This window comes from Carassius gibelio, chromosome B6, assembly GCF_023724105.1.
Source record: "Carassius gibelio isolate Cgi1373 ecotype wild population from Czech Republic chromosome B6, carGib1.2-hapl.c, whole genome shotgun sequence".
Lineage (NCBI taxonomy): Eukaryota > Metazoa > Chordata > Actinopteri > Cypriniformes > Cyprinidae > Carassius > Carassius gibelio.
In genome coordinates, this window is record NC_068401.1 from 27,048,973 (window position 1) to 27,061,202 (window position 12,230).

Below are 12,230 nucleotides of genomic sequence, written 5' to 3' on the forward strand. Positions count from 1 at the left end.
TATTAGTGTCGAATGTTACTCACAAACTGATGATAGCAGGTCTCTAAACATGTTTATTTACAGCTGTGAACCGGAAGTTGACAGAGGTGGACCGTCTCTCTCTTCACGTGAACGTCTTTAGACAGACACTTACAGCTTCCGGAAAGTGTCACGCTGTCCTCCATCAGTTCCCAGAGGGTCACTTCAGGAAAGCTCAGCTCAAATCATGGTCTTCGAAGACAAAATGATCACGAATGGAGAGCCAGAGGAGGTATTGGAGCATATTATGTTTTACAGAGGGCTTGAAATGTGATTTAGTGTGGTTATTATAAGCTTTTATTTGATGCTTCTGCTGTCTCAACCGTCGAGTGAGACTTATCTTTTGTTTTGTAACGTTATTTGTAAGTAAACAGACGCATCTTTGGTATATTATCCTATGTTTTGTTGCTGCTTTCATGCCAGTTATGTATAACGTTATATAAAATGCATGTATATTATGTAATCAATTAATATGCTATGGTGTGTTCAGGAGGAGGAGGAAGAAGAGGAGCAGGACTTGGTGGTATGTATTTAATGTATTGTATTTTAGAGCAATATTATATCTAAATCAGTTCAAATGAATTAAAAGATATATTTAGCAGTTGTTTGAACGTGTTTAATTGATAATGTCATGCCTTTGATCTCTGCTTACTCCAGTTATGCCACTTTGGATATAAATGGCTGTATATAATAAAAAAAAAAAAATCATTTTAAGAATAATAATATAAACATGTCTCATGCAAATGTTAATGGAAAGGTCATTTCACCTGCTATTCCAAAGAAAATGCATCTGCATGCAGCAAATATGAGGCTCCATAATGTGTGTGAAGAACATGTCTGAGATCTTCAAATCTGGAAAAGCAGATCCTGTAGATGGCTTGTGAATTTCCTTCATCACAGACAGTGCAGTTTTGATGATTTTCTGAATTTATGCCACTGCGTAGAATTGTAACTTTAAGGGATATTTCACACAGAAATTGAAATTTGATGTTTATCTGCTTACCCTGAGGTTTTTAAAAGTCTGTTAATGCAAGTGGATGGGAATCACGGCTAAAACATACAATAAAACTAAGTGCGTTAATGCATTTATAAGTCTGCGATCCACTATAAAGCAAGAAGAAGACACCGCATGCACCTCATGCAGGGTTTAACTGGTCTTGTTTCTGTATGTTTTTTTGGGGGGTTTGTTTTATTGTAGGTTTTAGCCATGACTCCCATCCACTTGCATCAACAGACTTTTAAAAATCTCTGTTTGTGTTCTACTGAAGAAACAAAGTCACCTACATCTTGGATGCCCTGAGGGTAAGCAGATAAATAATACATTTTCATTTTTTGGCGAACTATCCCTTAAAGAAATTTGACATGTATCCTTACATTTTTCTTGTGTCTTTCTTATTCACTTTAATTTCAGTCAAACCCAAGACAGAACATTGTCTTAAGTTCTGTATCAGTTAACCCTGTAGATGATGTGCATCTTCGTAATGTCTTGATGTCCATGTATACCGAGTTTGATGAAGAATATGACTGAATGTTTGCTCCTCAGGACCCATTAGAGACGGTGCGTGAGAAGTGTGAGCAGACGGAGCATTGTGTTCACGCTCGTGAACGTCTCGAGGCGTGTGAGACACGGGTCGGCTCACGTTCAGAGACCACAGAGGACTGTACGGAGGAACTGTTTGACTTCCTGCACGCTCGGGACCACTGTGTGAGTGCTGATGCTCAACCGAACCCGTGGATGTTAGATGTCAGTGACACTAGAGAGGCTTAGATTTTGACAAAACCAAATCACTTCAATCCGGCGAGTCTTGGTTAAAGGTTAAAATAGTTTTGCTACAGGTTAAGAGATTGATATGATGAACTGAAATGCATTCACTATGAAAAAAGTACTTGTACATGAAAGAGGACAAATTAAAATAAATTAAAACGAGATGATCTTGCTTTATCAGTGCAGTCACAAGTAACTTTTTAATTTAGTTTATTTAGATGAAAATATACTGGGATGAAACTCGAACATGTAAAGTCATTATTAAAGCGTTATCTATTGACTCTACAGCTTATTTATATTACATACGGTCTGTATATATTAAATTAAAATTAAATTTATGCATTTAGCAGAGGGTTTTATCCAAAGCGATTTAAGTGCTGCTATTTTTTTTTTTACAACATTTTTTACCTAACATGTTAATGTTAACATTCATTTAAAATAAATGATTAATAATAACCGTTAATCCTAAAATTGCTTGTGTGTAATGGATTAATAATAAATGAAATAACTGCAGACAATTGTTTTTTGTATTAGTGACCTTTAATGTGGAGTCAGAGAAACTGGGGGAGTGACTTTTTGTGTGTCAGACTTATCACTTTACTCACTTCTGATTATAATATATTTTTTATAAACCTTATTGATTTATAACTTGTTCTGCTCTGTTTGTTTTCTGCAGGTGGCTCACAAGGTCTTCCAGTCAATCAAATAAAGGGAGCGTCTCAGCGCTGTTTATGAATCGATGTCTGCTCGCAGAAATACAGTGCTCGGTTATTTATATAAGATTTGACTTCTGTCTCAGATTTAATAATTCATCGAAACCCATAGGATTTTCAAATCGTGTGTGTAGCTGAAGTGTGACTAACTGTGCTCTGTGTTCACCTCTCGTGTGTTTTCTGTTGTGGAGATCAGTAAAGAGGTGATGTTGACATGCATTTGGGGTTATTGCTAATGCAACAAATGACAATAAAGAAGAAAAGACAACTGCTGTTTTCATTACTTTATTGCCGTGACTTGGCTGTTGGGAATTTAAAGAGCAAACAAGCATCAACAGTATACAAGGATCATAAGTGTACACTACAGGTAAAGGCTATCTGGAGAAGCATTAAGGAACATTTTTGGATACAAAACAAGTTGATCTTCATAAAAGATCTAAAAAATGATTTTTTTAATTTGTTTTTATAAATCAGTGGTTCCCTTGACAAAAAGCCTGTAGGATTTTTCCATCGGCTTTTGTATTGCAAAAAATAAGCTCAATATTTAAACATAGTTCATGAAATGTACATGTTTTGTCCATCAAGACAATCTTAACAAAAAAATATGAAAAAAATTGATGGTTTTTGAAGCCTAAATAAAAGCACCAGAACTTAAAAGCTAAATTTATTCTATAAACGAACTACACTACTTTTATTTGGCATGGATTCATTAAATTGATCAAAATTGAGAATAATTAGCTTTGTTACAAACAATATATATATATTTCACATAACTGCTGTCCTGTTGAACTTTTCGCATTTATAAAATAATCCTGAAGAAAACAATCATTGTTTCCACACAAACACACACACACAAAAAAAATGTTTTTAGCAAATTATTATTAGAATGATTTCTGAAGATCATGTGACACTGAAAACTGCAGTAATGATGCTGAAAATACAGCTTTGATCACAGGAATAAATCACGTTTGAAAATATATTACAATAGAAAACAATCACTGAAATTGTAATATTTTACACATTAAGGTCTTTACTGTATATTTGATCAAATAAATGCAGCCTTGGTGAGCAGAAGAGACATTTCAAAATACATTTTGGATTAACAATTATGATTTACTTCATCTGAATGTTTTGATGCTCTCTGTGAGCAGCCGACTGAATGTGTAAATCTAGTTGTTGAGGAAAAGTTACAAAAACATCTGTGTGCATTTCATAAAGGAAGACAAATAGTATGGGTTTTAATAAGTCATGGGGGAACTGTATAATCTGTTTCTCTCCCTGAGGCAACGAGTGCCATAGAGATGGCTGAATTATCCTCAGAAACTAGACCTTAGGTAGTGCTGGTTTTGATACGTGCATCATTCATACAATGCAGACAATAAATATGTTGTTACATAAACGTCATCTCTGTTTTCAAACCGCTCAAATTTCATTCTTCCTACTGAACTTTTAGCGTTTGCGCAGCTGCTGGAAACACAGTCAGAGACCTGTTCAACAGCTGACACTGCGGTTTAATCCACTGGATTGTGACCCTGAGGTCAAAGGTCAAGCACTGCAAAAGCTCACCCGATACTGTCATATATTAACAGATGACTGGGACTCCAGGTCCACGATGCCAGATCACATCAGTGTGAAGTGACAAAAGCGTTGAGCCGCTCTTTTAAAAAACATTGCAAACGTGATTGTAAGAAATTAATGACCAGCACAAACACTTTGGGTGTTATAATAATTTTAATAACATAGACAGAGATAATTATTGAGTTGGTTTACAAAATAAATACGATGAAAGCAAGTGAAAGAAGTCAGTGTACAAGTGATTGAACAGAAGAAAGGTTTCTGGAAGATCAGCTCTGATATCAGTTCAGCTCAGACGATGCTCAGACGAGTCCTCTCTGGTCCTCATGTGAGCGCTGGTGGAAGACGAACGAGACCGCCGCGTCCCAGGATGCCTGCAGCACCGGGTCCCTCAGGCCTCTTTTATCTGAACAGTGATGCCAGTTGGACAGATCGCTAGTGCAGTCCGAATCCTCCGGAGGAGCACGAACCTGTCGACTGTTCACACAGCGCCTGCAGCGAAACCTGACGGCACACACACACACACAAAAAAAGTTTTGTGCATCCCACAATTTCTGAAAAAAGTCTCAATATCTGATGATGTCGAGTTCAACATATCGAAAAGCTGTCTTAATTTCAATGAAAAGTAGTAGTCAAAAATATTAAAACTCGATTTAAATGTCAAATAACAAGCCTTGTGAAGCATTTGAGGCTTTTTCCTGACCCTACCCGTGACATCGAGCTGCAAATATAGCATCCTCTTTCAAATGATGCACACATCTTGTTGATTGCAGTTTCAACACAAAAGCAATACTCAGCAACAGCATCTGTGTCTTTCTTCAATCTGAGAATCACTGTCTACAGTGTGACTATGAACCCGGGGGCGACACCAGAGCATTTCGCGACTCCTTATATTAAACAAATCATGTCTTTTGCCAGTTTTTCAGGCATTTGATGGATAATAAAAGATAATGCCACCTTATAAATGACTGACAAAAGCAAAAATGCTACAAAATACATCCTATTTTGAAAGAAAGTGTTTCATACTAGAGTAAAACAAGCAGTAATTTTGGAATCAGCTAAATGAATATGATGCAGGGTGTCATTTTTGAACTTGTTCATTTTCTGTATCCATAAATTAATCATATAACACTACTTCATCATTTAGTCAGAAGGCAGCAGTATTAAGTGTTGTGTTTTTACCGGTCATGCGTGTCGCTGACTGTGTCCTCGTTGAGTGAAAAGAGTTCTCGTAGCTCTCCGAGAGAGAAATGTCTTTCCACGTCCTGCTCCTCGTCCACGACGCAGCTACTCAAAGCTTTCTTATGAGCTTGTCTCTGTAAGATCTTCTCTTCTATCGTTCCCGTCTGACAGAGGAAAAAGAGATCCACTTTAAGCATTTTGTACAATAAAAGACACATTGTCCGAAGACATTTCCTGTTTGTTCTGGGAAACTTCGCTCACCGAGAGCAGTCTGTAGATGTAGCAGGTCTTCTTCTGTCCGTCTCGCCACACCCTGGCCATCGCCTGCTCGTCATTGGCCGGATTCCAGTCAGGGTCGAACATCACCAAACGATTTGCACCAATCAGATTGAGGCCACAGCCTCCAGCCTTACTGCTCAGCATGAAGATGAACTCGGGATTCTGGAAGAGAAGAAGAATTAAAGTGTGCAGGACTCAAACTAAAAGTTGTCAACGGCAAAATATTAGATGCAAATAAAAAAAAAAGGTTAACCAGCTGAAAATAAAAACTAAAACCGAACAAAAAATAAAGCTACAACTGAAGCTTAAAAAAATTGATTTATACACTTTTTAACACAATGAAGCTGAAAAAAAAATACAACTAAATACTGAAAATGGGGGAAAAAAATAAATCAATCATAAAATAACTACATATTAGAATGGAATCTGAAAATACAAACAACTATTAGTAACATAAGGACTATGTTAGAAAAAGTAATAAAATTATGAACACACAATGTGTTTGAATGGAAACAGACTTACTGAAGGGCTGTTGAATCTCTCCACAACCTTCGCTCTCTTCTTGATGGACATCGTCCCATCCAGCCTGACATAAAGGTACCTGTTTGTGAAGAAATATGTGTTATTAGACCAATTTCAACTTGGTAATATTTTGGTTCATGGCTAATCGTGTAGCCTCTATAAGGAATGTAACTGATGTTGGATTAATGTTTTATGAATCTCTCACCTTCGGGTCCGACACAGTTTTTCAAAAAGATCCAAAGTCTGTGTGTAGTTAGAGACCAGAACCACTTTGTCACTCGTTGTGGTTCTGGTCATCGCCAGGATATAGTCCAGTACAAGCATCTTACCTGAAAACATAGATTCATATAGATTACAGTCAGAAACCAATGAATCCGGGTTAAGTGCCACACAGTTAAGATTCTGTGGCCACTGTCATGACCTGTCACTGGCAGATAACTTCATGCATTTTGTACATATTTTTTATTTATTTATGTTCTTTGCACGAAACAATAAAGGATCAGAAACACTTGGAGGGTCCCATGGTGCAGCTCTGTCTCCTGGGTTAATAGTCCTTGTGCCCAGCTCCATCTCTGAGCCCACAGTGCACATGTTTGGGGTTGATAAGACTTTTAAAGTTTCCGAAAGCTCTTCCGAAATGCTTTTAATTTAATCAGAAATACAGTAATATTGTTAAATATTTTTACAGTTTAAAATAACCATTTTTATTTGAATATATTTTCAAATGTAATTTATTCCTGTGACACACAGCTGAATTTTCAGCATCATCAATTCATCAATTGTTTTTTTTTTTATATAAAAAAATGAGGTCAGAACTGACCTGAGAGCTGAGGCTCCACTGCTTTAGTGGAATACTTTTGGGGGAAGAGATCCATTGCTCCATCAAACCCCTCTTCTCCTGCCAGACACTTCTCATAAATCAAGGCAGGATCTAACAGAGAGAACAAACACATTTGCCGTTGATGTCAGAAAGGAGAAAGCGGGCTGATTATGTTGCTGAACACTCACGGTTGCAGAGCTTCTTAAGCGAGGTGATGGACGACAGAGAAGACACGCTGATCTTGCCGCTCTGCACACTCTCCACAGGTTTGGCCTGCTTCAGGAATAACTTATACAGCTCTTTCTGGAGGGGAGTCAGTCTGACACAGTCACACAAACAGAACTCATTAATATATTCGCAGTCACACTCAAATAATAAAGCCACATGCTCATTTCCAACTAATTATCGTATTGCTCAAGTGCTAATGATTGCAAACATCCATAAGGTTGCTGGTTACTGAAATAACAATATCAAATGTTTAATGTTTAGCATTGCTTTTACAAAAAGCATACACTCTTACTTGCAGCAGACAACCTGTTCAATCTTCACTGGCAGGTACTTGGAAAGAATATCTGAGGTTCTTCGAATCAAACACCTTAACAAAACAAACGATGTTTAAACCAATTGATTTGAAGGGTGAGACAGTGAGGAGTGTTTTACAGACTCTCTCAAGCTCACCTGTTAACTATGCTGATGAGCTCCTGGAGCTTCTGCTCTCCGGCTGCTCGGTCTTTATCACTGGCGTCAGCGTCACGGCCCTTCAGGATCGGGATCTCGAAGCGTTTCTTAAACTCCTGAGCTGTGCCTGAGAGAAGAGGGTGATGCATCAACACAAGATCTCCCGCAGGGTCATGTGAAACTGGAAAGATAAAAGGTTTCTCACCAAGAATACCAGCATTTACAAAGTGCACCAGACTGAAATATTCCAGCAAGTCGTTCTGGATGGGCGTCCCAGATATCAGCACTCTCCTCTGGGCGTTCATAGCGTTCAGAGCCTGGTACGTCTGATTGTCCGAGTTCTTCAGCCGGTGACCCTAAACCAATAACACAGGACATACAGAACGAACGAACGCAGCATTCATTTGATCAAAAACACAGTAAAAAAAAAATTATATTGTGAATTATTATGACAATTTAAAAGATCTGTCGTCTCTTGTGATGGATTTTAAAATTTAAATTATTGCTGTGGTGTTAAAGCTGAATTTTCAGCATCATTACTCCAAGTCTAGTGTCACATGATCTTCAGATTGTGATACTTTTTAATTTTTTTTCAGGATTCTTTGATGATTAGAAAGTTCAAAAGAACAGCCTTTATTTGAAATATATATTTTTTGAAACAATATAATTTTGTACTTTCACTTTTAATCAAAAATGCATGCTTGCGGACTAAAATTATTTATATATCCATAGTTAAATCTATAATATTTTCTGTCTTTTGAACATTATTATTCTAGTACACTCACCTCATCACAAATAACCAGCCCAACTTTGCCCTTGTGCAGGACTTCAGCATGGAGGCGAAAGGTTTCGTAGGATATGATCAGAATTGGAGTTGGCACACGTATGCCATGCTGGGACATGAAGCTTTCTGCAAAAACACATGCAGTGACATCAACGTGTAGTGAAGACGGATAACAGAGGCATTTACGGTAAACAAACAGTGAAAACATCCAGTGTGGGGTTTTCTACAACTAAATTACTGCAATTAAACATTTCATTATTTACTCAGATGTTTATGCTTAAAATTATAAAACAGAGAAACAAAATGACTTTAATATATATTTGGATAAGTTTTGCATCTCAAGTGAACTGATCTCGTTTCTAAGCCAGTCATTAACTCCTGTTGTACTAAAAGAATGAATCAAATACCAAGTTTGCGATCGATCTCGTCTTTGGAGCCGCCGTCAATAGCGAGAGGCTGTATGCGTCCACCGAGCCATTTGCCCACTTCATTGTACCAGTTTCTGACGAGGCTGGAGGGGGACACCACGATGGCCTTGTCGATCTCAGGCTTGAAATCAGGGCTCTGTTTCAGTAAAGTCCACATGAGAGAGATGCACTGCAGCGTCTTCCCCAGCCCCATCTCATCCGCCATTATACAGCCGTACGAGTTTTCAATCCGCCTTCCTGTCACACAGTCCCACAGGAACTTCACACCCTGCAGAAGAACACCGTTAGGATGATCTGAAAGGCCTTTACTTTAATTAAATGTCTATATTTATCCCATATTTTGGAAATATGGAAGCTTATTTGAGCTATATATATATATATAAAATAAAAAACCCTTCACCTCACATTTCTGACTTTTTTCCTCACTATTCTGAGTTTAAGACTGATTTAATTTCATCACAATTCTGATCATTGTAAAGAAGTCGATGCAAATTTAGAGCTTGCAAATCCAAGATATAAACTTGAAATTCTTTTACTCAAAGTCTGAATGGTTTCCACTAATCAAATAATAATAAAAATGTTAACTGCAACTTTAAATTTCCCAATTCTGACTTTTTTCTTGCAACTGAGAGTTTAGTTTTTACAAGTAGAGCACAAAATTAGTCAAACTTCTGAAATTGTAATTTATAGATCATCTGAAAGATGTATATAGTAAAATATACATAGTATTATAATACAAAAATAGTATTTCCATTGATGTACGGTTTGTTAGGATAGGACAATATTTGACCGAGATACAACTATTGGAAAATCTGGAATCTGAGGGTGGAAAGAAATCGAATCACAAATCATCACTAAAGTTGTCCAAATAAAGATCTTAGCAATGCATATTACTAATCAAAAATTAAGTTTTTATATATTAACAGTAGGAAATTTACAAAATATCTTCATGGAACATGATATTTAATTAATATCCTAATGATTTTTGGCATAAAAGAAAAAATCTGTAATTTTGACCCATACAATGTATTTATGGCTATTGCTACAAATATACCCCAGTGACTTGAGACTGGTTTTGTGCTCCAGGGTCACATGTATCAGACTGATAATTGTGCATTGAATGATTATTAATCATACCTCTCGCTGATGGGGTCGAAGCACTTTACTGAGCACCGGATCGACCACCACATGCACGGGTAACTTCTCCCTGCAGAGGAATCAATCAGAGAGTGATCAGGACATTGTTGTGCAGCTGCAATGTAAGACACCTCTGAAAACCATCAGACGTCACGCACTTGTCAGCCTTGATGAGCTCGTGAGCGCTGATGGCAGGCGGCTCGTACAGAACCAGAGCTCCGTCTTCAAACGGGTCGTGCAGGGCCTTCCTCACCCCGGCCCGCCTCAGACCCAGAGCCCGCAAACCCAACGAGCCTGAGCGGAGAAACACAGGCACATCTGAACCCCTACAATACACTCACCACACCACTGACTTCAAAATAAATCAACAAACACTCATCTCTTAGAGAGAAGGCTGTATAATCATCACACCATTAATTCAACAATAGTAAAAATACATTGAAGACAATTGCTGAAGTAGAATTTATATTTAATACAACTAGGTTTGCAAAACGATTAATCATGATTAACTGCATTGAAAATAAAAGTTTGTTTACATGTGTGTGTGTGTGTACTGTGTATATTTCTTATGTATATAATTTAATGTATAAGCAGAAGTGTAGAAGTGTAATGTAAATAGACAAATATGTATACATTTAAAAAATATTTATATGTAAATGTAGTAATAATTGTATAGAATTTAGATTATATAAATATAGTTTTTTATAATTCTAACATATTTTCGTTACATGTGCATGTATTAATTATATATATTACACCATACACCGACAGTATCTAAACAGAAAATGTTATTTTGAATGTGATTTAATCAAAATTTATCGTTTTGCAGCCCTGAACATAATATTTACTAAATCTAATTTGTCCAAATGAATAATAATGAAAAAAAATCTAAGAAAAAAAAAAACCTATCTGTAAAATAGAATTATTTAGTTGGCAATAAATTAAGAGACAAAACTGTTTAACAGAGTCAGTATACTAATGAAGATCTCTGTGTGATCAGGTGCTCATGTTCTTAGTGCAGTGAAAACTAAAATCAAATGCAGATAATTAAAACAAAAAGTCAAATATCAGCTTTGGTGATGTATCGGTCAACCATTAATGAAAATGAGACTGACCTGTGTAATTTGGGATGGGAACTTTAAATGGCTTTGATAAGATCTTGCGAATGAATGCTTCCTGTGAAAAGTTAAGGCGATTGTTTTTATCATCAAAACAATTATATAATAAGTTACAGTAATGCATATTTCAAATGTAATCTCCCAGAATTTATCAATAGCCTTGTACAAGAACACCTACAAGATAAAAATCATCCTTTAGGATCCTGAAATTTCTTGCCAAATCTATCATGCATTTCATAATGCATCAGTGCAAATATTGCCCAAGCTGTCTGTTATCCAGGATGACTGAAATCTTTCTAGTTTTAAATATGAATTGCTTTAGAAATTGGCTGTCCTCACACACACACACATGCCAAAAAGCAGGATTTATGATGTCTTGTGTTTCTGTTTTTATTATATGATGTGTTCAATTCCCAGTGTGTCCCCACACTAGTGTTTTAAAGTGATGTATAGCTCACATGCTCGTTGTCATCTGTGCACAGGGGTCTGTTGGTGAGCGCGCTCAGGGGTCTTCTGAACGGAGAGATGTAGGTTTCTCGACAGTCTCTCTTGTTTTGTGGGGCCTGTAGAGTAAAATCAGTGCAAACAGTCAATCAGGTCCTCACTGATGATGATAATTCAGTCAAGACAAGCTTATGAGACCAACTCACGAGGTCAGGCTCCCAGTCCTCATCATCTGAATCCGGCCCTTGCTTCCTTTTGGCCACCTGACTGGGTGCTAGACTTCTCCTCTGAGGGTATTAATGATTTTAACGATTTTAATCAACTTACTGAACACGAATCAACAACAATCATAACAACACACACTAGATTACGAGTTAGTTACATGAATCAACATTTAGAACGAATTAAAAGATTAAAACTTCAGCCTACCATTCTGGATCAGGAATCCAATCCAAATTAAATCAGTATATTTAAGTTGATGTGCATTTTTTTTCTTACTTCGGCCCGTGCACTATATAAATAACGAAAAAACGAAACGAAAATCACACAGCAAAAACTCTTCGTTTTAAAGTAACGTTACAACGAGTATCTATTTATGAATATATGAAGTAATCAAAAAGGATTTGTTTATTTTCGTTATCAAACACCGGGATATTTGAGAGTCCCGCGCAGAGTCCACACACAACACTACGGCGAAGAAGAAGGGACAAACTCTCCGTCATGCGTTTCTAAAATAAAAACCGCTCCGGCAGGAGAACCAGATAACT

General features: G+C 37.0%; 2 protein-coding genes across 3 annotated transcripts; one reads left to right on the forward strand and one right to left on the reverse strand.

The window, feature by feature from the left end:
* Positions 1-103: 103 nt before the first annotated feature.
* LOC127959781 (cytochrome b-c1 complex subunit 6, mitochondrial) lies at positions 104-2,764 on the forward strand. 2 transcript variants are annotated; one of them, XM_052559160.1, is made up of 4 exons: positions 104-250; positions 509-541; positions 1,562-1,723; positions 2,460-2,764. In XM_052559160.1, exons 1-4 carry the CDS (start codon positions 206-208, stop codon positions 2,490-2,492), a joined length of 273 nt encoding a protein of 90 aa, XP_052415120.1. In that variant the 5' UTR covers positions 104-205; the 3' UTR covers positions 2,493-2,764. The 2 variants fall into 2 exon arrangements, with proteins under 2 accessions (XP_052415120.1, XP_052415121.1); XM_052559161.1 differs by having other exon boundaries at positions 108-250; positions 512-541.
* A 1,444-nt stretch (positions 2,765-4,208) lies between these two features.
* Positions 4,209-12,174, reverse strand: rad54l (RAD54 like). Its single transcript, XM_052559157.1, has 18 exons — positions 11,893-12,174; positions 11,670-11,750; positions 11,478-11,582; positions 11,017-11,077; positions 10,060-10,195; positions 9,902-9,971; positions 8,744-9,032; positions 8,338-8,462; positions 7,758-7,908; positions 7,553-7,679; positions 7,395-7,469; positions 7,063-7,193; positions 6,875-6,985; positions 6,260-6,383; positions 6,055-6,133; positions 5,515-5,694; positions 5,254-5,417; positions 4,209-4,575 (listed from the first exon to the last, which is right to left on the reverse strand). The coding sequence occupies exons 1-18, from the start codon at positions 11,893-11,895 to the stop codon at positions 4,374-4,376; spliced, it is 2,214 nt and encodes a 737-aa protein (XP_052415117.1). The 5' UTR covers positions 11,896-12,174; the 3' UTR covers positions 4,209-4,373.
* Positions 12,175-12,230: the final 56 nt, after the last annotated feature.